Source organism: Nycticebus coucang, chromosome 16, assembly GCF_027406575.1.
Source record: "Nycticebus coucang isolate mNycCou1 chromosome 16, mNycCou1.pri, whole genome shotgun sequence".
Lineage (NCBI taxonomy): Eukaryota > Metazoa > Chordata > Mammalia > Primates > Lorisidae > Nycticebus > Nycticebus coucang.
The window spans coordinates 71,675,455-71,700,672 of NC_069795.1; the positions used below are offsets into that span (position 1 = coordinate 71,675,455).

Here is a 25,218-nt window from a genome sequence, read left to right on the forward strand (position 1 = left end):
GCACAAATGCTGTTTATAACAGCATTCTTAATAGCCAAGAAGTGGAAACCACGTAAATGTCCATCAACTAATGTGTAAACAAAATGGTATATCTATACAATAGAATAAAATTTATCAATTTGAAGGAAATGCTACAACATGGATGAACTTTTAAGACAGCATCATAAGTGAAAGCCAGTCACAAAAGGCTACATGTCTCATGATTCCACTTACATAAAATGTCCAGAACACTCAAATCCATAGAGAGTAAAAGTGAATTAGTGGCTTCCTAGGATTGGGGGAAGGAGGAAACAGGAAGTGACTGCTAATATACTCAAGTTTTCTTTCTGGAGTGATCAAAGTCTTCTGGAATTAGTAATGATCAATACAGAACTTGTGAATATACTTAACACCACTGAATTATACACTCTAAAAGTAAACTACAATAGGGAATTATATTGTTCAAAAAAATTTTTTTAACAGAAAAGAAAAAAAAAGTGAGGAAATAAAGATTCTGTCCATCTTTTATCCACTAGCAAATTATCTTTAACCACAAAGCTGTGAGGGCAGTCTAGTTGTATTAGATGCAAGTTTGGGGCATTTCTTTTGTGTTATCCAGAGCATTAGGTAAGGTGCCAAAGCCCTGGACAGATTTACTACTCGTTCCTTTCTTTTCCAGCTTTCATTTCTGTTCCATTCTTCCTCATCCTAGGATCCTAGGGTTCAGATCTGGTCTCATGCTATGACCCCCTTTCTCAGAATTACATTCCTTTTCTCCCACCCTCATTTAAACTATTTCTGGGTTTTTCTGCTTTTAATTCTGATTAATTATTGATATGTTAATTGTTCAAGCTAAAGCTGAAGGTGAAAAGTACTAACACAAACCAATTTCTTAAGTGTATTTTATTTTCCAGAGTTATGTATTTCGTAGCTTTGTTCACTGAAAAGACTTAAAAATAGTGACAAAAATAAGCCTGGCTAAATTGTCTCTAAAAAATAATTTCCTCTTTACAGGAACAAGGAAAATGTGTAATTCCAAGGCAGGGCCAGGGAGTACTTAAAATGAGTCTGGAACATCTTGTCAGAAAGCAAGGAAGCTGCTATCTGTGACCACTGAGCATATGTTAAAAGGAGTCGGGAGCCAACTTGGAAGGGTTACCAGTGAGTGAAGATGGGAACATTTGAGCATTAGAAAGAATAACTGAAATGGACTGGAGCACATCATGTGTTAAAATGCAAGAGTTCCTTACCTTTCAAACAAAAGATCACTCATGGATGTTGCAAGAAAACCAGTTTGTTCTTTTGAAAACTGGTAAAATAAAGGGAAAGAATCAAGCATTTATTCCTCCTTGCTACCTTGGGATGACCAAGTAGTTGATGTGAAAAAATATATCACCATTTTGCAACTCCTAATAAAACAATGGATCTAGTTAACAATTACCATTGTCTGCTAAAAATATTACATGAAAAGCTGATGAAGAACTTTGTATCACAAAGAGATAAAATTGATATATGCCTCTTGAGGTGACGCAGTAGGAAATACATAGTTCTACCTATGGCATATTCTTGCTGCAAAACTCTAACCTGAATTTTATCAAGTCTCAAAACTGTTGATAAAAAATAGAGGAGTTAGAAGACTATGTAAGACAACACTATGGGAATGCAATCAGCAAAATCTAAAGTGAGGAAATGACATACTAATGACATAATTTCTTCAACAAATGAATAACAAAATTTTTTTAAAGGGACAGGGAGATTGTAGATTTAAAGAAACTCAGGAAGCATCAACCATATCCATCTATTTATAAATACATAGTTTTAAAATTACACTTAATTCATAACTACTTCTAAAATTGGTTTCTAACTATGGATTGGAATGAGCTGGAACGAGCGGCCTTTTAGAGCTACTTGCTGGCCACAACAGATCCAAACAATAGCCCAGAGTTAACCAGAATAGTATTGGCAGCACAGTGACTGAGTTTATCACTTGTGGCAGGTTGCTTATCTTAAACAGCATGGGTGCCATGATACATAATGTTGTCACCTGAGCCATTACTATTACAATAAGATATATGTGAAAAGTACTTATATAAAAGTTACAGCAGATGAAATTTTTCATGTTGTAAATTCCTAAACACTAAAACATTTTACAACAAAACCAAGCATAGCACCTGAAATATAGTATATGTATCTTACATCTAGTATGTGCATATATTCATTTTATAAATGAGCTAAAATTTGTAAATGAAATATATAAATTGCAGGCATTTCTTATTTTGAGAAAACATCAAATATTCTTTCTTTGAAGCATTTTCCTCTTTTTTTCCAGGGAGTTGTTTAAGGTTATGTGAAAGAGATGTTTATTCATCTCTAAGGCTTACCAGAAACACTGATTTGAAGAGAATAATTGGATTTTGCACCAAACCACAAGAAAGTGCCAGAGCTCCATCCAGTAAGTTTTTATTGTTTTTTTCCATATGTGGGGTAAGTAACACCCAAAACGTAGGAAAACTTAGAATCAGAAGAACCTAACAGAACTGTTTGAGCTGGTCTATTCATACCCTCTCATGTAGTGCAGGCCTCCCATATTGTACTTAGATTGGTTGTGCTCATACACAGTGATTTAGTTTTCCTTGTTTATCCTTTTCATCTCTTTCTTGTCTCAAGAGTTTTCTCTAAGAGTATAGATGAATTAAATAGAAATGATCTTTTAAGGAACCTCAAAGATGAACCAAATTAAGAAATTATGTTTTGGGTAATTGACTTCAGTCACATCCAGTCCTGTCCCTAATTCTAAACTTTGTCACTGTCACCACTATGGAAAAATGAATACAACATGTAAACTGCTGAGTGCTAGGGGATATTCGCCTGTGTTTTCTTCATGGGAGTATGCTTGGGTCAAGCGTATCTTGGTGAGTAGAAAGGAACTGTTCCCAAAGGATATTTATCGAGAGCTTAAAAATATTTATACCATTTGAACTGGTCTATTCTAAGGAATAATTACTACATGTGGAAAAAGCTTTGAGTATTAATATGCTCCCATTATTTATTTATTTATTTATTTGTTTTGTACAAAAGGTCTTTATTGGTTGGGGGGGATGTTGTAGGACAACATCAAGGAGGAGTGAGGAAAGAAAGAGAAAGAGAGAGAGGAAAGGGGGGGAGAGATGGAGACAGAGAGAGGGGAGAGAGAGCTCCCATTTTTTTTTTTCAAGTCTTCCTCATTAGCCCTTTTACTCTCAGAATAATCTTTCAATACATAGATGATAAATGCACATTTACTGCAAATTGAGTCATGGAAAAATTATCATATTAATAATTTTGTTGGGGAAGAATCTGAGACCAAGACCGTGTTCTGAACATCTACTCACTGTTAGAGATTTACTATTTTCTGAGGCTACTGAAAGGTTTTTTTGGTTTTTCTAGATTCGTCTCTCTACTTTTTGAAGTGAGGGAAGGTTAACTACCATGGACTTAGAACCAGGGCATATTATATTTACAGATTTCCCAGGAAGCTTGGAGCCCATTTTTTATATGTAATGGAAAACCAGAAATAAATCTAAATGTCAAATCAGGAATGATTAATGTATATTAGATGTACTTGATGATGAGATACTGGTTGGAAACCAATTCCATGTCATCATCAAGTACATCTAATATACATCAAGTACATTTCCAACAGCTGCATAATATCTCAGCTGTGAGGTGGCTCATGCTCGTAATCCTAGCACTTTGGGATGCAGAGGTGGGAGGATTGCTTAAGGCCAGAAATTCAAGACTAACCTGAGCAAAAGCAAGTACCCTCATTTCTACAAAAACTAGAAAAATTAGCCAGGCATTGGGGCACACACCTGTAGTCCCAGCTACTTGGAAGGCTGAGTACAAGATCACTTGAGCCCAGGAGTTTGAGGTTGTAGTGAGCTCTGATGATTCCACTGCACTCTAGCCAGGAAGACTAGAGTGTAGTAGTTTGGAAATTGTTTACTATAATGTTAATGAACAAAGCAGGACACAGACTTCTATTGTAAGAACAAGCACGATGCATACAAATTACACACACAGCTGGGAATGGTAGCTCACACCTATAATCCCAGCACTCTGGGAGGCTGAAGTGGAAGAATTGCTTGAGGCTAGGAATTTAGGGCCAGCCTGAGCAGCATAGTGAGACCCTCATCCCTGTAATGAATTAATTAATTAAAAAATAACTAAGCATGCTGGCATGCATCTATAGCCCTAGCTACTCAGTCTGAGGCAGGAGCATCACCTGAGCCTAGTAATTGAAGGCTGCTGTTAGCTATAATCAGACCAGTTGTGCCTGGGTGACAGGAAGACCATGTCCCTAAAAAAAAATAAAATAGAATAAAGATTACACACACACATATACATATACACACATGCTCATGCTTGACCTCATGGGAGTAAAACTCAGGAAGCTTGTCAAAATTAAAGGCAGTAGTTAATGCTGTGACAATAGCATTAAGGGGAGTTTTTTTTTTTTATTTTTTCATGTCTATAATTTTTGAATAGTCTTAAAAAAATAACTATACAGAGAATTGTGCCACGTGTTAGAAGGATTAAAAGGTAAGACTAGAGTAGTGCTATTTCTAAGCCTGTTGCTTTGCCTTTGGTTCTTTCTGTATTTGTTTGTTCCTATCACTTTCCTGTTCCTTTTTCTGTTGCCTTCTGGTTAGGTGAAAGGAACAGCATAAGTGAAATTGTGTCAGTAGCAATGTATGTGGCATGCAGGTAACAGTCAAGGAAATGATCTGTCTGCGGAAGAGAGGTAGGCAGCAGATGGAAGTTGGGTTGAGACGATCTTGGAGGCCACATCTAACTCTGACACTCTGGCTTTTTCTGCTCCTTAACTTCAGTTAACTTCTGCTTTCTTTAAAAGACTTTCTCTCTTATAGTCTTTGGTTCTGTATTTTTCTTGCTCATCTGCCTCTGTGGCACACTCTGTGGCACTTTTCTCTGCCTCTTTTTCCTATCTCCTCTCTTGGATCACATGCCAAGGCTTAGCCCTTGGCCTTGCTCCTCTTTATCACCTTCACTGGCTCTCCTTTGCACTGATGTTTATTTCTCTTTCTGACCTTTTAATGAAACCTCCTCAGCATAAATTCCCTTTAGGCTCCACAAATCTTAGAATAACATTCATGCTCAAGTGCGAGTGGTGTGGTCATCTGGCCGGTTCTCCCTCCCCACTTTTGAATTTCTGCTTTACAGACAGCAATGACAGCCAGAGCACTTATAATTGGTAGTGAAGGAAGGGAACATACATTGGCCTGGAAACTTGCACAGTCTCCTTATGTCAAAGAAGTGTTGGTTGCCCCAGGAAATGCAGGCACTGCCTGCTTGGGAACAATTTCAAATACTGCCATCTCAATCGATGACCACACTGCCCTTGCTTAATTCTGCAAAGATGAGAAAATTGAATTTGTAGTTGTTGGGGCAGAAGCACCTCTGGCTACCGGAATTGTTGGGAATCTGGCATCTGCAGGAGTACGATGCTTTGGCCCCACAGCAGAAGCAGCTCAGATAGAGTCCAGTAAAAGGTTTGCCAAAGAGTTTATGGACCGACATGGAATCCCAACTGCACAATGGAAAACTTTCACCAAACCTGAAGAGGCCTGCAGCTTCATTATGAATGCAAACTTCCCTGCTTTAGTTGTGAAGGCCAGTGGTCTTGCAGCTGGGAAAGGGGTGATTGTTGCAAAGAACAAAGAAGAGGCCTGCAAAGCTGTACAGGAGATCATGCAGGAGAAAGCTTTTGGAACAGCTGGAGAAACAATTGTCATTGAAGAACTTCTCGAAGGAGAAGTAGTATCTTGTCTGTGTTTCACTGATGAGAAGACTGTGGCTGCCATGCCCCCAGCACAGGACCATAAGCGATTATTGGAGGGAGATGGCGGCCCCAACACCAGGGGAATGGGAACCTATTGTCCAGCACCTCAGATTTCTAAGGATCTGTTACTAAAAATTAAAAATATGGTTCTTCAAAGGACAGTAGATGGGATGCAGCAGGAGGGTACTTCATATATAGATATTCTCTGTGCTGGTATAATGCTGACCAAGGATGGCCCAAAAGTTCTTGAGTTCAATTGTCGTTTTGGTGATCCAAAGTGCCAAGTAATCCTCCCACTTCTTAAAAGTGATCTTTATGGGCGGCGCCTGTGGCTCAGTCGGTGGGGCGCAGGCCCCACATACCGAGGGTGGCGGGTTCAAACCCGGCCCCGGCTGAACTGCAACCAAAAATGGCTGGGCATGGTGGCGGGCTCCTGTCGTCCCAGCTACTCGGGAGGCTGAGGCAAGAGAATCGCTTAAGCCTAGGAGTTGGAAGTTGCTGTGAGCTGTGTGATGCCATGGCACTCTACCCGAAGGGCATAAAGTGACACTCTGTCTCTACAAAAAAAAAAAAGTGATCTTTATGAGTTGATTCAGTCTACCTTAGATGGCCTGCTCTGCAGATCTCTACCTGTTTGGCTAGAAAACTGTGCTGCCCTCACTGTTGTCATGGCCAGTTAAGGTTATCCTGGAGACTACATCAAGGGCGTGGAGATAACAGGGTTTCCCTGAGACTCAAACTTTAGGACTAGAGGTGTTCCATGTAGGCACTGAGCTCAAAGATGGCAGAATAGTCACTAACGGGGGTAGAGTCCTGGCAGTAACAGCCATCCGGGAGAATCTCATATCAGCCCTTGAAGAAGCCAAGAAAGGACTAGCTGCTATAAAGTTTGAGGGAGCAATTTATAGGAAGGATATTGGCTTTCGTGCAATAGCTTTCCTTCAGCAGCCCAGGTAAAATCTCATAATGAGCTGGTTATAGCACTGTTTCATAATTGGCCTAAATGACTGTGTAGGAGATTTCATTATTCTGTATTCTTTTCTCTCTATGGGGCTGATTTGACATTTCATTTCATTTGAATCAAAACTGGTTATAGCAATATTCAAATTAAGTAGGAAAACTTTATAATAGCTTTTGTTTGCAAAGGTTTTCAGAATCACAGACACATTAAGGATGTTTGTTTCTTAAGTTATCAGTTAAAATTATTACATTTGAATCATAGTTTCTGGTTTTGTCAAAGTGCTCAAGATGGGAATATTGGTCCTCTATCTTTGTAATTTGATTTAATTATGCTGTACATTTTGATGGTCTCCTGTTATCACTACATTTGTTATCTATTACTGAAATGTATTTTTGACCTCTTATTGATTCATTGTTGGTATGTACAACTATTCCCTTGTAAGAACAATAAACTTTTAGTTGTAAAAAAAAAAAGAATAACATTCATGCTCTTTCCTTCTCTAACCGGTTCCTTTCAGTCTTCTTTTGGTTAACAGTGCTACTGTCACTTTAGTCATCTAAGTTTGAGGTTCTTCATTTCTTCTTCTTTGTCTCAACTTAATTGGTTTCTAAATTCTTTTTTTTTTTTTGGCCGAGGCTGGGTTTGAACCCACCACCTCCGGTATATGGGGCCAGCGCCCTACTCCTTGAGCCACAGGAGCTGCCCTGGTTTCTAAATTCTTTCAGCCATCCCCAGACTGACTTCATCTCTCTTTCCACCACTATAATTCTGGTTCAGACCATGTCACCTCACCCTTATAATCCAGTCTCCTGTTTGGACTTTCTGCCTACCTTGCCCTACCCCCTTCTCTTCCATCATCCCTTGTGCCTATTAATCTTCCTGAAACATTAACTTGCCCCCTTTTTTTACTTTTTTTGAGACAGAGTCTCATTCTGTTACCCTGAGTAGAGTGCCATGGCACCATAGCTCACAGCAACCTCAAACTCTTGGGCCCAAGTGACCCTCTTGCCTCAGCTTCCTGACTATCTGGGACTACAGGTGTGCACCACAACATCTGGCTAGTTTTTCTTGCTCAGGCTGGTCTGCAACTCCTCAGCTCAAGTAATCGTCCCCCCTCTACCTCCCAAAGTGCTAGAATTACAAGCGTGAGCTACCACACCTGGCCTTAAACATTAACTTTCTTGCTTCAGAAATGTACAGTAGTTCCAAACCAGGTCTAAACTCCTAAGCCTCATATTCAAGCTCTTTTATAATCTGATCTACCTTAGAAACTTTTGTTTTTTGCTGAAGTCTGATAATCTCTTAACTGTTCCCTTCTTAGTTCACCCTTCCTTATTTTTGTTCACAGTGTTCTTTCAACTTTCCATGGGTAGGGCTTATATTGGAAAATAATGCTTTTGTTTTACTTTTGTCTTCATGGAATTTTGGAATCTCATTAGGAAAATGAGGATCCTAAGAAATTCCATTCAAGTAAAGCCCTAAATAACTTGGTTTCTCAGTGTATCTGTTAGTGACTAGCTAAAACGCACAAACAGCATTTTTCTGTTGCTAGATCTGAGAGTCATAATCTCAAGATTTCTTGTCTGGTTTTTCTCATAGACACCTACAGCCACAGAGTGCCTTTACACAAACCCACGGACTGGGAGAAAAAGATGTTGATATGGTCAGGTCGCTTCAAAAAGGAAGATGAAATTCCAGAGACCATCTCGTGAGTGCTGAATTTAGGGTTGTAAGCAGCTTTCACTTCTCACTGATACGTTTTAAGGGAAAAGCAATTTCTCTGAGTTCTATTTAAAACCTTTCAATCAAATTTGAAAACATTTTTCACTTCTCTAAGTATTTAGTCTTTGGTAAGTACTTGTAATAAAAGAAAAGTGCTGGTGAGTGGCACCCTGTGGCTCCATGGGTAGGCCGCTGGCCCCTTATACCGAAGGTGGTGGGTTTGAACCCAGCCCTGGCCAAACTGCAACAACAACAAAAAAAATAGTTGGGTATTGTGGCAGGCGCCTGTAGTCCCAGCTACTCAAGAGGCTGAAGCAAGAGAATCATCTAAGCCCAGGATTTGGCAGTTGCTGTGAGCTGTGTGACACCACGGCGATAAAGTGAGATTAAGGGCGATAAAGTGAGACTCTGTCTTTACAAAAAAAAAGTGCTGGGAAACCTATGTCTTGGTATGTTATACATTGTGACTAGTGAAGAGCCATTGGGTACTCTAAAATGAACTGACTGTTTGAATTCATCTCCTGGTTACAGAAACATGACTTTTTAAATTTATATTCAATTTGCGTGTTTGAATTAGGTAACAGTGACAATAAGTATATTCTACAAAATCCACTTAAATATTCAACCTTAGGTAAAAATGTATTTAAATGTAACACATTCTTTTTCTGGGATTCAGGAAAGGGTGCCACCTGTTGCCAAATTCTTTAAACTTAGCTTTGCCCAGGATCTTGGGTCTTTTTTTTCCAGAGTTTGTAGATGATGAGTATAGGTTCCTCCAACTCAGAGTTTCTCAGCCTTATTACTAATGACATTTTGGACTAGATAATTCTTTGTTGTAGGGGGCTGTTTTGTGTATTGTAGGATGTTTAGCAGCATCCCTAGCTTTTATTCTCTAGATGCCAGTAGCATTCTCTCAGTGGTGAAAATCAGAAATGTCTCCAAATATTGCCAAATGTGCACTGGGGGCAAAATCGCCCCTTGTTGAAAACCAGTACCTCAGGTCCATGTTAAAGATCCTGACTGGTTAGCATCTTGGCCAATAGAAAGTTTGAGAAATCGATGCCATCTCCCCTGTGGGGCATCATCCTATTCAGGGACAGGGACTTCGGAAAAAGCTCCTGGAAGTTCCATTTTAGCAAGGAACTATTCCTGTGGTCTCTACTTTCAAGTCATGATTTAAAAAGATATGGGTTCATTAAGGGTATCTTTTGTAAGAAGACCGGTAGTATTTGCTTTCTGTTTAGAACAGCTTTATTAGAGCCTTTCTGCTTCTGTCAGTCAAGTAGCACATTATTTTCACTAGTACTGTTATTCTTCTGGAAATGAGAATATACCATGGAACCAGCAAAGGTGATACTGATAACAAAAAATATCCAAAATAACAAGGACTTGAAGTTCTTGCCTATGTTCTAATTTCTTCCAGAATATCCCAGCATGGGCTGGGTGCGGTGTCTCACGCCTATAATCCTAACACTCTGGGAGGCCAAGGCAGGCAGATTGTCTGAGTTCAGGAGTTTGAGACCAACCTAAGCATTAGTGAGACCTTGTCTCTACTAAAAATAGAAAAAAAAAAAAAAAATGTCTCAGCAGCACCCGTAGCTCAGTGGATAGGGCTCCGGTCACCTACACTGAGGCTGGCGGGTTCGAACCTGGCTGGGGCCAGCTAAACAACAATGACAACTACAACCAAAAAATAGCCAGGCATTGTGGTGAGCACCTGTAGTCCCAGCTACTTGGGAGGCTGAGGCAAGAGAATTCCTTCAGCCCAAGAGTTTGAGGTTGCTGTGAGCTGTGATGCCACCGTACTCTACCAGGGATGACATAGTAAGACTGTCTCAAAAAAAAAAAAAAAACCCAAAACTAGTCTCTAAAAATAGCCAGGCATTGTGGTAGGTGCATGTAATCCCAACTCCTCGGAAGCCAGGGCAGGAGATCAGTTGAGCCCAAGAGTTTGAGGTTGCTGTGAGCAATGACACCATGGCACTCAACTCCAGGGCAAGGAAGTGAGACTCAGTCTCAAAAAAAAATCAATATCCAACAGAAAATAAGCTAGTATATATCCTTGACCATAATAAATGCCGTGTAGACATTGGTATGTAACATCTTCTTGGTCTGTTTCATAGTTTGTTCTAAGATCCACTTAGGCCCAAAATACTATCTCACTAGTCACCTTGGAAGATTCTCTGGTTTTGTACTAGCCTGTGCTAGTGGTTCTGAACAAGTCCTACTTAACTGCAGTTGACCCTGGTTCCTGCCACCCTGCAGGCCCAGCAGTACCTGGAAAACTCCATCCACATGCTGCCTCATTGGTGTACATCATATTTTATATGCTTTTAGGGTCCTTCTACTGCAACATCCTGAGCCCTGTGCCTCCTTCCGAGCATTTTTTACCCCTATGATTTTAAAAGTAATATATGATAAATATCTAGGGGGGGAAAAGATAAGAAGCACTTCAACCTTACCATCTAGAAATAATTCCTATATACACATCTACTGAGCCAGAAATTCTTTAGCACACAAGTATTGCACGTGCTCAGCCTTGAGGCTCTTACCAGGCACCCGGGTAATAGAATGTTCAGCATGGTGGTACACACCTGTAGTCCCAGCTACTTAGGAGGCTGAGGCAGGAGGACTGCTTGAGATCAGAAGTTCAAGTCCAGTCTGGGCAACATAGTGAGATCCCATCTCTTTAAAAGAATGACCCAGAAGTGGCCTGTTCTTTAGACTCTTCCATGTTAGGCCTCTTACCTTTCACACAACAATGATGATTCAACCCTCAACTTCCTGGACATGAGTCTGTATTCACTGGACAGGTTTGAAGAACTATTCAAGTACTTGCCAAAAAGCATAGTCTCAAGTTCACTGTCACTGAATCTTAGCAAAACGTTAGTTAAAAGATAAATACTGGCTTGGTGCCTGTGGCTCAAGCGGCTAAGGCTCCAGCCACATACACCAGAGCTGGCAGGTTTAAATCCAGCCCGGACCTGCCAAACAACAATGACAATTGCAACCAAAAAATAGCCAGGCATTGTGACAGGCGCCTGTAGTCTCAGCTACTTGAGAGACTAAGCCAAGAGAATTGCTTAAGCCCAGGAGTTTGAGGTTGCTATGAGCTGTGATGCCACGGCACTCTACCCAGGGCGACAGCTTGAGGCTCTGTTTAAAAAAAAAAAGATAAATACTAAGGGGATATTGCTTAAGAGAACTTTCTGCTGTTCTATTTCTAGTTCAAGAAAGAGAGCAAAAGCTGGATAGAGAGAGCACATTGTCTCTCATGTTTGTTTTCTTTCTGAATCCTGCTTTGTGTTGAAACTTTACCTTGCAATATCTGTTGCCAGAAAGCCAAAACTGGAGCCCACCATAGCAAGTGTAGATTAATAGGCTTTGCCTTTTTTGTTTCCTTCTTTTTCTGTCTCCTTTTTCTATCTTCACCCTTTTCTTCTTTTGTACTACTTTGAATTTGTAGTACTATCTTGTATTTTATATATAAATGAGTTATGAAAAATGTCCCATCCTCCCCCAAATCTTATGAGATCTCTAGGCCCTAACTCCTTTTTTATGTATATAGACACCAGTAAACTTCTGGTTTGTACACAGATATTTTTATCCTGTTACAACTTAAAGAAAAAAGTTAATAACTTTCTTTCATTATTTCATTGTATTAGGTTTGAGATGCTTGATGCTGCCAAGAATAAGATTCGGGTGAAGATAAGCTATGTAATGATTGCCCTGACAGTGGCAGGATGTATCTTTATGGTTATTGAAGGAAAGAAGGTGAGAATGGGTTTCCTTTTTATCTCTGTATGTTCTCACCCAAAGGACCTGCAGGAAATCAGGGATTGACCCTTGTATTTACTCTCAGAGAAGAAGCTACTTTCTACATGAAAAATGATAAGATGTGGCACCTGCGGCTCAGTGGGCAGGGTACCGGCCCCATATACTGAGGGTGGTGGGGTCAAACCCGGCCCCAGCCAAACTGCAACAAAAAAATAGCCGGGCGTTCTGGTAGGCGCCTGTGGTCCCAGCTACTCAGGAGGCTGAGGCAAGGGAATCGCCTAATAGGAGGTGGAGGCAGCTGTGAGCTGTGTGATGCCACAGCACTCTACCACGGGTGATAAAGTAAAACTCTGTCTCTACAAAAAAAAAAAAAAAAAGCCAGGTGTTGTGGTGGGCACCTGTAGTCCCAGCTACTTGGGAGGCTGAGGCAAGAGAATCGCCTAAGCCCAGTAGTTGGAGGTTGCTGTGAGCCGTGTGACACCACAGCACTCCACCATGGGCAATAAAGTGAAACTCTGTCTCTACAAAAAAAAAAAGAAAGAAAGAAAGAAAAATGATAAGAAACAAAATAACATACATTAGGAACAACCTTAGAATATCCATGGTTGGAATAAATAGCAAATCCTAACTTTGGCATTGGACGGTTTAGATTCATTTTGTATAATGTAAAAAAGAAAAGCTTTTATTATCACAGATATCATAAATAATGTGAATCAAGAACTATGACACTGGCTGGGCACAGTAGCTCCCGCCTTTAATCCTAATACTCTAGGAGGCCAAGGCAGGTGGATCACTTGAGCTCAGCAGTTCGGGACCAGCCTGAGCAAGAGTGAGACCCTGTCTCTACTAAAAAAAATAAAAAATAAAAAAATAGCTGGGTGTTGGGGCAGGTGCCTGTAGTCCCAGCTCCTGGGGAGGATGAGGCAAAAGAATCACTTAAGCCCAAGAGTTTGAGATTGCTATGAGCTAGGCTGATGCCACAGCAACAGAGTGATACTCTGTCTCAAAAATAAATAAATAAAGAACTATGACCCTGGCATGTTCGATAAACCTTTGCACATTTACAAAGCTCTCTTAGTATATGGGCTTATCTTCACTATAACTGCCTTAATCATGGTGAGCTTTCTTATTCCTATTCTTTATTTGAAGCTCAGCCAAATTAAGCCGTATGTCCAAGGACCATAGCTCCTAAGCAGAACATAGGAATGCAAGCCCAGAAATCTTTGTTTTAATGCAGATTACAGTTAATAGCTATCACTAATTGAATACTCACTGGATGCTAAGTACTTTGCTATTATCTCATTTGAACCTCACAAAAACACTGAAAAATAGGTATTATTACTAGGACCTCATTTATAGATGGAGGCAACCATAACTTAGAAAGCTTTAGTAACAGGGGAGAACAGAGAGAGAAAGGAGGGAGGGGTGGAGAAAGGAAGAGCAAAGAGGGAAGGAGGGAGGTGGATGGGGCCTTGGTGTGTGCCACACCTTTTGGGGGCAAGGCACAATTGCAAGAGGGACTTTGCATAACAAATGCAATCAGTGTAATCTGGTTTATTGTGCCCTCAATGAATCCCCACAATAAAAAAAAGGGGGGGGGGTGGCACCTGTGGCTCAGTGAGTAGGGCGCTGGCCCCATATACCAAGGGTAGCGGGTTTGAACCCGGTTCCAGCAAAACTGCAACAAAAAAATAACCAGGGCTTGGCGCCTGTGGCTTAAGCAGCTAAGGTGCCAGCCACATACACCTGAGCTGGCGGGTTCGAATCCAGCCCTGGCCTGCCAAACAACAATGACGGCTGCAACCAAAAAATAGCCAGGCTAGTTGTGGCGGGTGCCTGTAGTCCCAGCTAGTTGGGAGGCTGAGGCAGGAGAATCGCTTGAGCCCAGGAGTTGGAGGTTGCTGTGAGCTGTGATGCCACATACTCTACCCAGGGCGATAGCTTGAGGCTCTGTCTCAAAAAATAAATAAATAAATAAATATTAAAAAAAGAAATCTTTAGTAACTTGCCTGATCCCATGCATCTCCTTAATGGCAGCCCACACTGTGAAGCTAGACCTAATTTGAGGTAATAGTAAAATCGTTCCCATTTATTGGGGACTCATTATATAGTAAGTACTATTAAATTTATTTAACCGGCACAATAACCCTAAGAACCTAAGAGGTATGCTCTCTTATTACCATGATTTATAAAAGAAGAACCTAAAGCTTATAGATGTTAAATAATTTTCCCAAACTTGCATAGCCAGTTAGTGGCAAGATAAAAATTAGACTCAAGTTTGCTGATTAACAAACATCATACTATACTATCTTGTTATTAAGATAAAGTGATTTTCAGCAGCCCTGGTCAAATTCTTCTTCTAATACTATGTCTTGTGGGTGGCACCTATGGCTTAGTGAGTAGGGTGCCGGCCCCATATACCGAGGGTAGCGGGTTCGAACCCAGCCCTGGCCAAACTGCAAAGTAGCCAGGCATTGTGGCAGGCACCTGTAGTCCCAGCTACTTGGGGGGCTGAGGGAAGAGAATTGCCTAAGCCCAAGAGCTGGATGTTGCTGTGAGCTGTGACGCGACGGCACTCTACCGAGGGTGACAAAGTGAGACACTCTTAACAAAAAAAAAAAATTATGTCTTGTATCACTGAACCCATGTAAAAAGAGATGTCTTATAACTATCATTAAATACTAATTAAATCTCCTGCTTACCCACTATTAGCTGACTTCCTTATTCTCCGGGACTCCACAGAGTAAAGGGAAATGAACTTTTGGCTCTCTTTTGACAGTCTTGCAGTTAAATGGAAATACTGACCATTTAACTGAATGTGAAAGCTGAATGTTTTTGGTAAAAGAGTGAGGAGCTAGAACAGTGTGGGAGAATACAGATGAGTTGAAGAGGGAGAAATAGTAGCAACCATTTTAGGTTGACCTCATGGGAGTATGAAAGGGCAAGTGTGCTGACCTGGGTGAAGTTCTCTGGAAAGCTCTGTTCCTGACCCACTTCGATTTTTCTTCTGTCTCCCTCTTTGACCTCTCATGCATAGTTCTCAGATTGAAACCTACAGAAGCATGTGGATAGGACATATGGGCTTCTAGAATTCCAAGAAATATGCATTATTTTTGTATATTTGACTATACAAGCTGTGTTTAAATACTCCAGAAGCAAATTATTCCCCTGTGATCTCTTCCAGCATTATTCAAGTATATATGCTATGGAGTTCCTCTCCTGTTCTATATCATAAAATTGTTAATATTTACCTTTCATGGAATTTCCATTTCCCAAAAGTTGGCAAATGCTACTAGAATGGAGAACTTGTGAACTTAATATGATTTGGAATAAAGAAATTAGTCATTGTGTTTTGTTCTATCAACTTACCCCTCCCATTCTCCTCCCCCTTCACAGATCTAATTCTTTTCATATTGAATGACACAGATGTAAAAAAAATGCCAGTTTAGGGTGCTAGTTTCACTTACTTGGTATAAAAGTCTTAAAACTAGTCTGTTTATGTATGCTTCATAGAAATGTAAAATTTCACATGGAGGGAAACAGGGGAAGAGGACAGTTGCCTTCCTCACTGAAAGGATGGAGTTGTAGGATAAGTAGCATTCGGAGTCATCCATGGTAGTATTTTTTGTAAACTCTGGGATTCTCAAAGCTGAATGTTTTTGGTAAAAGAGTGAGGAGCTAGAACAGTGTGGAAGGATACAGATGAGTGGAAGAGGGAGAAATGGTAGCAACCAAGAAAGGTGAAAGGAGAAAAGAGTGATAGAAATGGAAATGGGAAGGTATTTAATGTAGAATAGCAGGGGAGAAAAAAGGAAAGACATGGGACTAAAGTATAAAGGAAAGAGAGGCTAAAGATACAAAGAAAGGGCCAGAAAGGAAGAGAAGGGAAGGCACTTTTTCTCTTGTTTGAATGATGAGCTACTGTTCTCTGAAGCATTGGAGGACACTGCTGTGCCCAATGTCCAAGCAGCAGACCATCCCGTACCTCTACAGCCCTGGTTAACCTGCTGTCATCAGTGTAAAGTAATGGCATTCTTCCCTGATGGACATAAATAATCACCTGTTGAAATTTGTTTCACTTTAGGCTGCCAAAAGAAACGAGAGTTTAACAAGCATGAACTTAGAAAAGAAAGCTCGTCTGAGAGAGGAAGCAGCTATGAAGGACAAAGAGTAGCAGAGGTATCCATATTGGCTGGATTTCAGAAATCCAGGAATAATGTTGCAACAAGCCTGTATTAAAAAGAATTTGATACAAAGTTCCATTTCATAAAAATATGGTTTACACAAACTCATACCTTTTCTCTGTTGTAACAGTACGAATAAATTTCCTTAAAGAATGACTTGTCTATGTTTTATGGCTTTGATCTAAGTAAAATTTTGCCTGTCAACTTTGTGGAGAAAAATGGAGAATGAAAAATGAAGCAACTTATTTCAACTTGAATATTAACTCTTCTTTAGAGAAATCAAGAACCACAATTGTCCCCAACCTCTTTGGCACTAGGGACCAGTTTCAAGGAAGACAATTTTTTCCACAGACGGGATTAGGGGGATAGTTAAGGAATGATTCAAGCTTATTACATCTCCATGTCAGATCAGATCATCAGACATTAGATTCTCATAAGGAGTACACAACCTAGATCCCTCACATGCAGTTTACAGTAGGGTTCACGTTCTTAAGAGATCTAATGCCCCCACTGATCTGACAGTTCTGGCAGTGATGTGAGCGATGGGGAACACCTCTAAGTACAGATGAAGCTTTGGTCACCCGCTGCATGCCCAGTTCCTAACAAGCCATGGTCAGTACCAGTGGACGGCCCCATGGTTGGGACTACAGGAGTACCACAACTTACTTTTATTCCTATTATGGAAGTGACTTCTTTCCACAGGCCAAAATGTGGGTTTCTTATTTCTCTCTCTGTGTGAGCTCACTTCTGAAGAGATAAGAAAGGTCAGCTGAGTACACTGTCCAGGCACATCTTGCTTGGAGAGCCAGCGTTCCCAAATGCCATAATGCTGTTGGGAGGCTGGCTTCCAAAAAGGCCCTGAGAAGCAGCTAAACCACACTTAGTACCTTCAGGCATGACAGACAGGAGCTTTTAGAAGAGCAGTTTTTGAAAACATTCTGGCAAGGTGATGAGAGCAGTCTCACGAGGAATTTTGAGAACTTAGCATCATGGAGTGGCTTGGGGCCAATGTAGTCACCTCTTAGCTCTATGACTTAGAATTCTCAATTTGCCCTTTTCCTGTCTTCGAGAAACCAAATATCTCAATTATGAAAATATAATGTATTTTTTTATTAGTGTTGAAAGATAAGCATTTATACCTGTTATGTATTTCATTTACACTTTTGACTTTGGGATAGTAATGTGCCCCATATTTAGGTATGGTTGTAGGTTTATATTTTTGTTGTTGAGACAAGAGCTTCAAGCTTCACCCTGGTAGAGTGCTGTGGCATCACTGCTCACAGCAACCTCCAACTCCTGGGCTTAAGTGATTCTCTTGCCTCAGCCTCCCAAGTAGCTGGGACCATAGGCGACCGCCATTAACACCCGGCTATTTTTATTTGGTTGCAGCCGTCATTGTTGTTTGGAGGGCCCCAGCTGAATTTGAACCCGCCAGCTCAGGTGTATGTGGCTGGCGCCTTAGCCACTTGAGCCACAGGCGCCGAGCCTATCACTTGCAAATTTATTATCAAAAACATTATTTCTTGTAGGTTTTAGAAGATTTTTCTTGATTATTTTAGACTTATACCAGTGTTTTAAATAAGGGTAAATATTAATTTGGTACTTCTCTTAAAAATATATAATCTTAAGACCAAAAAGCATATCATAAAAAAGATATTTGTACCAGAATGTTTATTGCAGCTCAATTCATAATTGCTAAGTCATGGAAGAAGCCCAAGTGCCCATCGATCCACGAATGGATTAATAAATTGTGGTTCATGTACACCATGGAATATTATGCAACATAAAGAAAGATGGAGACTTTACCTCTTTCATGTTTACATGGATGGAGCTGGAACATATTCTTCTTAGTAAAGTATCTCAAGAACGGAAGAGAAAGTATACAATGTACTCAGCCCTACTATGAAACTAATTTAGGGTTTTCACATGAAAGCTATAACCCAGTTACAACCTAAGAATAGGGGGAAAGGGGAAAAGGAGGGGAGGGCGGGGGGAGGTGGGTAGAGGGAAAGGGATTGGTGGGATTACACCAGCGGTGCATCTTACAAGGGTATATGTGAAACTTGGTAAACAGTCTGTGAAGCTAGTGAATGATGCCCCATGATCATATCAATGTACACAGCTATGATTTAATAAAAAATAAAGTAAAAAAAATATATATAATCTTTCTTCAGATATAGAGCAATAACATTTAACTTCTGATGATCATTAAAACATGTTATCTTGGAGATTTACTATAATAAAAATGTTTTATTAAACTAAGCTCACAAATGTTACCATGCACCAAGGATTTAGTCATTTCTCATTTTGTATCATTCTGCTGTTCAGTAACATATCAAGACTACTTCCTTCTGGATTAAGTATCTATTTCTTGGCCTAAACTTCAGACCTGTCCCTATTTCTCCCAATATCCCCACATACCAACCTCTTAGCAGTCATACCCTACTAGTACCTTTCATTTCTCATATCCCTGAAGACTTATCAAGCAAATAAAATTTAATGAGTAATATTATAAAGTACTATAAACTACAAAAGATGCCAGTTTTGCCTTTGTTTATTTTAGTTAATTTTTTTTTTATAAGAGGAAGGGCTTTATTCACCAGCTGGGATTAAATTATTATTGTATTATTTTTTGCTTAATTTCTAAATTTTTTTTGCACATCTATCATGTGTCCATAGGTAAAGTGGGCAGAGATAATTTTCTACTTTATATTTCCTACAAGCACCATTTGAGTAACATTAATATGTGAAGCTGTGGTTAGATAATTTTTAATCAACATGATGACAGTTTTAGGAATCACTTACTAAAATTTATCACAAACAGGCAAGGGATAAAGTAGTGCTGGTATCACATAATGTCAAACATTACTTGAGTCCCTTTATGACACAAAAAACCAAGAATACATAAATTCTCTATACAAAGAATACTTTTCTGATTTTACCTGACCAATGAAAGCATTACAATACAAACAGGTAAATAACAGAAACCTAACTCAGGTATTAGCTGTGGTTGGAGGCAGGTGGTGATGCCTCCACTAGGTGACTTCTGAACTGAGCTTGAAGCACAGGTAGGAAATAGGTCAGACATATAACAAAGGAGAGCACTTTTCACCATTCATTTAGCTTGCTTGAATCATAAAACAGTACAATCTAACAAGGCATTAAGAAGCCCTCCAGTAAGTGACATTTTTAATGTTGTTTTGTATATTTTTAGTTTTTATTCTTTTTTTTGAGACAGAGCCTCAAGCTGTGGCCCTGGGTAGAGTGCCATGGCTTCACAGCTCACAGCAACCTCCAACTCCTGGGCTTGGGTGATTCTCTTGCCTCAGCCTCCCAAGTAGCTGGGACTGTAGGCGCCCGGCTATTTTTTGGTTGTAGTTGTCGTTGTTTGGCAGGCAGGGACTGAATTTCAACCCGTGAGCTCTGGTGTATGTGGCTGGCAACTTAACCGCTTGAGCTACAGGCTCCGATCCAGTTTTTCTTGGTAAGAAACCTCCATCACCATCCTAGGCTTATGCTCTTTGTTCATCTGATCTCCCAAACCAGAAATTGTGGAAATATTCCAAATTCCCTTGTTCTGTAATCTTAACTTCTAAACATTCTCAAATACACTAACCCTCTAGGCTAGTCACTGAGAGGAATGGAACAGGAAACTGTCCAGGTAGAGACATATGAGATTAATAACAGACCTCAAGATTAGAAGTCAGAAGATCTTACATTCTAGACTTGCTTTTTCAACTGTTTCATGTCATAAATATAAGTTATAAGCCTCTCATTTTGTAAATGCAGGTTGTAAGCCTCAAAATCTTATTATATAGGACAGTTTCAAATAGAAATATAGGCTCAGTGGTCGCCCATGCTCAGTGGTTAGGGTGCCGGCCACATACACCAAGGCAGGTGGGTTTGAACCCAGCCTGGGCCTGCTAAACAACAACAACTGCAACATCAAAAAAAAATAGCCAGGCACTGTGGCAGGCGCCTGTAGTCCCAGCTACTTGGGAGGCTGTGGGAAGAGAATCGCTTAAGCCCAAGAGTTTGAGGTTGCTGTGGGCTGCGACACCCTGGCATTCTGCCACAGCCCTCTACGGAGGGTGACATAGTGAAACTGTCTCAAAAAAAGAAAAAAAAAGGAAAGAAATATAACACCATGCCAAAATTAAGAAAAACCATCTTTTTTTTTTTTTTGAGACAGCGCCTCAAGCTGTCACCCTGTGTAGAGTGCTCTGGCATCACAGCTCACAGCAACCTCCAACTCCTGGGCTCAGGCGATTCTCCTGCCTCCACCTCCCAAGTAGCTGGGACTACAGGTGCCAGTCACAATGCCCGAATAGTTTTTGATTGCAGCTGTCATTGTTGTTTGGCTGAACCCGCCAGCTCAGGTGTATGTGGCTGGCGCCTTAGCTGCTTAAGGCACAGGCGCGGAGCCAACCATCTTTTTTTTTTTTTTTGGGAGACAGTCTCAGTTTGTCACCCTCAGTAGTGTCATACCTCATAGCAACCTTAAAACTCTTGGCCTCAAGCAATCTTCTTGCCTCAGCTCCTTGAGTAGCTGGGACTACAGGCGCCTGCCACAAAGCTGGACTATTTTTTAGAGATGGGGTCTTGCTCTTGCTCAGGCTTGTCTCCAACTAGTGAGCTTAAGCAATCCACCCAGCTCAGGCCTCCCAGAATGCTAGGATTATAGGCATCAGCCACTGCGCCCAGCCAAAAACCATTTTTAAAAAAAAGCCTTTTGCCAACATGGCTCTACTACTTGATTTCCAAAGGAATTAGTGGTTACTCATCCACAGCTTAATTGTTTTGTCATTTTCTAATGCTGCAGATGCAATGATGTTTTCTGTAGGATGGCAAGCTGCTGAGATCACAACATCTGTATGACCTTGTAATTTCTGTACAATCTCTTTGGTCTGAAGGTTCCAAATGTAAACCAGGTTATCCTCAGAACCAGATACAATCCACTTTCCACCAGTAACTGAAAAATTGGCAAAAATGCAGTATTTCTCATTCTTGTGACCAGTGTATGTTTTCAGACATCTGCCTCTGCTATAATCCCACAGTTTAAGAGTGTTGTCCAAAGTTGCAGTAAGAATGTATTTACCATTTGGAGAAAATTTCACAAAAGAGACAGGAGGGTTATCATCAGCAGCAAGCGTTTTCAAACACTGGCCTGATGCAGCATCCCAGATTCTACAGAGACCATCATAGCTACCTGACACTATCAATGACCCATTACAATTAAAATGAACAGCAGAAACTGGGTCAGAATGAGCAGACAAAGTCTTGAGGCACTTTCCTGTTTTCACTTCCCATATTTTCACACTCTCATCAAAAGATCCTGAAATGATAAGGTTGGATGGTGGATTGAAATTACAGCAAAACACATAATTACTGTGTCCCATCAGTGTTTTCAAACATTTTCCTGATCTCACATCCCATATCTTTAACGTTTTATCATCTGAAGCAGAAACAAGATGATTGGAATCTGATGACCAGGCAACATCTGATATTTCCAGAGTATGACCAACGAGTGTTTTCTCATATTTTCCATTATATGCTCCCCAAATTATGATTAGTTTATCAGCAGAAGAACTTGCTAGCCATTCTCCATTAGGACTAAATTTAACTGATGATATTGCTTCTGTATGTCCCACGAGAGTACATTTGAGAGCATAGTTTGGTTTTTCAGGCACTTCTTGGCTCCAACTCGCTGAAGAGGTGAGGGCCAACTGTGCTTTGGAATCTGCTAACCACTTTGTTGCCATGGATCTGAAGTTCCAAGTCAGCAGGTTGGCTAGGCGTCCAGTCCTGAACCAAGCAATCTAGTATTTCTGCCCAGCAAATGAAGAGAAAAACATCGGCTTCAAACATACACACTTTTTTGTGATTATAATTTCTGTGTTGTCTCTAAACTACGATATATACTTAATCAGCAGCATGGGTTGAACTACATTTTCTCCTTTTTTAAATACTTGAGAAACACTATTAAAAGGTCCCTGTGCGCAGTCAGCAGTAAAGTACTGATGTTCGGTATTTTATTAATGTACAATCGTTCAAAGAAGGGGCGGGGCGAAGGGGATGTCCGTAGTTAAGTAGCTGATATACCCCTCCCCCCACCAGCTCTGAAATGTTTGGATCATGAGCAATGCTACCAGACAGACTAGAAACTTGAGGATGAATGAACCACCGCTTAAAGAAAACCTACCTAGCCATCGGAATCGGAAGCCCTGGCCTACCCAACACTTCCGCACTTACCAACTGGTCAACACCGCAGAGTCAATCTCAACCACGCGGAACCGGAAGCCCAGGGCAAGTACAAAGGAAACCCGCCCAACCAACACGTCCGGATCCAGGTGACCAATGGGAGACGTTTGCCTGCGCCTGCGCAAAAGGTAGTGCCAGGGCATTTCTCGACACTGTCCTCCAAACGCAAACTTGGCTGCTTCGTTTGGCGAATAGGTCAGGTGAATAGGCTTTCTCCCAGACTTCTGGCTAAAGCAACGGATCTTTACTTCAGAGACCGTTCATTTCTTTTTTGAAACTCACAGGAAAGAACTGAATTTGCCGATGCCTCTTAGCCGCAGGCTTAGGACCACACTTCACACGTAAATTCCACCCTTTTCAGAAATACAGCTAACCTCGGTCCACCCAGACGTTGATCACTGTAAGCTCCTGCTCGGCAGGTGGCTTTGGTTCTGCGCATTTAATATTTGTTGTGGTGTAGAGCCTGGTGGCTTAGGGAGTATGGCGGAATTTATGCCAGATTATAAAACTCCTACAAGTTGTCCCTGAAAACGTTTTGGAAAGGCTAAGGAATAAGTCTGTTGGGGGACTTTAAAAGCCAGTGCTGTGCTGGGAGTAACGAGCAAAAATTTATTTTAGCACTTATGTTTTAAGCTTCCTCGGAAAATTAAGGAAATGGGGTCTCAAAGGTGCTTGAAATAAAAGGAGGTTGGTGGAACTTGGAAAGAAATGGGGTAAGGTTACTACTCTTAATTAGGGTTTGGAGAGCTCTCCTTAGTATTAAAAGAAATTATCAATGGCCGCAAAAGTATGTAAAATATGCATACTATTGTATAAAATTTACTCTTTTAAACAAAAATGGTTTACTCCAAACTGGTAAGCCTGACTAGTTTCTCCATCTCTGTGTGTGCTTGATTGTGCCTAAGAGAGAAGGCGAATGTTCAGTTTAAAAGATTTTCACGGTGACCATGCTGAAGTCCAAATGAAGTCATTGGAGATCTAAAAACTATTTGGCAACAAAGGGTCTCCTATTGTATATTAGGGAAACAAACGGTCTCCTATTGTTGAAAAGACGACCAATTGAAAGTCTTTGCCTTTATAAAGCACAGTAGGCATAATTGGATCACCAGAAATAAATACACTAAAGTAAAAACGTCATTGAAACCCTACCATTATAGTTGGAAATTGAAACAAATTGGGTAAGTTCTTGAAAATTAGCGGTATGAACACAACACAGCAGTTCTGGGAATGGTAAGGGCATCCTTAAAATGGTCTAGACTTGAGGATTCATTTGTATACATTAAATTGCAACCATTCTTAGCTATAAAGGCAAGGTCTCCATGGACCTCCCACCCCGGGTAACATTTTGAAAAGGGAAAATTTTCTTTCAAGGTATCTTAAAGTTCAATTCAGACTAAACTCGGCCTCTTGCTCTCCCTTTGTCCCATTAGCCTGGGTTAGTGTGATTTTTCTGGGAAGCTTAGGAACTAAACCAACTGAGAAATTACATTTTTAATTAACTCATTAAAGAGATAAATTTAAAAGCACCTCAGAACACAAAGTTTAGGCATTGTTTAAAAGAATTTAGGTAAATCTGTTATTTTTCCAATGGCTGTTTGTATGCACTAGAAGAGACTAAAGAAAGGAAATTAGAGGATAGAGCCTGTGGCTCAAGGAGTAGGACACCAGCCCCATATGGCAGAGGTGGCCAAAAAAAAAAACTGCAAAAAAAAAAAAGTAAATTCGGTAAGGTGAACACTTGCCATGAGCACTAGGATGAGGTGTTGGTTCTGGAGTCTATTTTGCCCAGTATGAACATCACAAGCGTGAGAGAAAGGAAGGTACACAATTAAGGATGTACTGATTAGTATCTAGAAATGATTTTCCTTAAGATTTCCCCCAAAATTGAAGAAATTTCTGTAATTAAAATCCACTTCTTGGTTTCTGGGACTTTGTGTTTACAAATTGTATCAGGGACTTCTGCAAAGAAATCCAAGACAGGTTAAACCTTGCTTATTCATTAGCCATGTTCTAATATTAACATGTAGTCCTCACATTGTAGTTCTTAAGAATGAGGATTAAGAATTTCATAATTTGTTTTCTTGGGAGAAGGGGTGAGGGATAATCAGGGGTTACTGAATCAGAGAATACTGGTAGGTAAAATCCAAAATAGCTGAATGGAGATTTGCATTTCGGGTTCCCCAGCAAAATTGCTTACACCATCTCCCTTTTAACATATTATACTTTTGCTGCCCTTATCTTCACCAGTTGGGTAATTTGGGAAGTTTTCCTCCCTGCAAAAATCAACTAGGTTTCTTTAAATTTCCCATAAACACCTTTAAAAGTCTCTTGTCTATAGTTTAAAGGTGTATTTCCCTTGCCCCTCAGAAAAATTTGCAAATATTCTAAACAGAAATGTTGCCACAAATAGGGCAATTGTTCTTGGTATGTTGTAGGACTTACCCATGCCCTGAGTGTGATTCCTACATTAATCAGTTTCTTGACTAACTTCA

The 25,218-nt window shown here is 40.4% G+C and overlaps 2 protein-coding genes and 1 pseudogene across 5 annotated transcripts in view; 2 read left to right on the forward strand and 1 right to left on the reverse strand.

Annotated features, from left to right (window-relative positions):
- Positions 1 to 16,615, forward strand: part of FAM162A (family with sequence similarity 162 member A) — a 38,767-nt gene extending 22,152 nt beyond the window's left edge. For 2 of the 3 annotated variants that reach the window (XM_053565324.1, XM_053565322.1), the window contains 4 exons: positions 2,309 to 2,431; positions 8,382 to 8,490; positions 12,170 to 12,278; positions 16,366 to 16,615. In XM_053565324.1, the coding sequence (XP_053421299.1) occupies positions 2,309 to 2,431; positions 8,382 to 8,490; positions 12,170 to 12,278; positions 16,366 to 16,455 (431 nt within the window). In that variant the 3' untranslated portion in view covers positions 16,456 to 16,615. Of the gene's footprint in view, positions 1 to 988; positions 1,141 to 2,308; positions 2,432 to 8,381; positions 8,491 to 12,169; positions 12,279 to 16,365 lie in introns of those variants that run through there. The other variant, XM_053565323.1, reaches the window with a different exon arrangement.
- LOC128567812 (trifunctional purine biosynthetic protein adenosine-3-like) lies at positions 2,442 to 8,369 on the forward strand (annotated as a pseudogene).
- A 1,162-nt stretch (positions 16,616 to 17,777) lies between the features above and the next one.
- On the reverse strand, positions 17,778 to 22,765 carry WDR5B (WD repeat domain 5B). 2 transcript variants are annotated; one of them, XM_053565319.1, is made up of 2 exons: positions 22,718 to 22,765; positions 17,778 to 22,293 (listed from the first exon to the last, which is right to left on the reverse strand). In XM_053565319.1, exon 2 carries the CDS (start codon positions 22,225 to 22,227, stop codon positions 21,235 to 21,237), a length of 993 nt encoding a protein of 330 aa, XP_053421294.1. In that variant the 5' UTR covers positions 22,228 to 22,293; positions 22,718 to 22,765; the 3' UTR covers positions 17,778 to 21,234. The 2 variants fall into 2 exon arrangements, with proteins under 2 accessions (XP_053421294.1, XP_053421295.1); XM_053565320.1 differs by lacking the exon at positions 22,718 to 22,765 and adding an exon at positions 22,668 to 22,714.
- Positions 22,766 to 25,218: the final 2,453 nt, after the last annotated feature.

Coding starts and splice junctions, on each gene's coding strand:
- WDR5B (XM_053565319.1), bottom strand. CDS start 22,227: ATGGCAACAAAGTGGTTAGCAGATTCCAAAGCACAGTTGGCCCTCACC.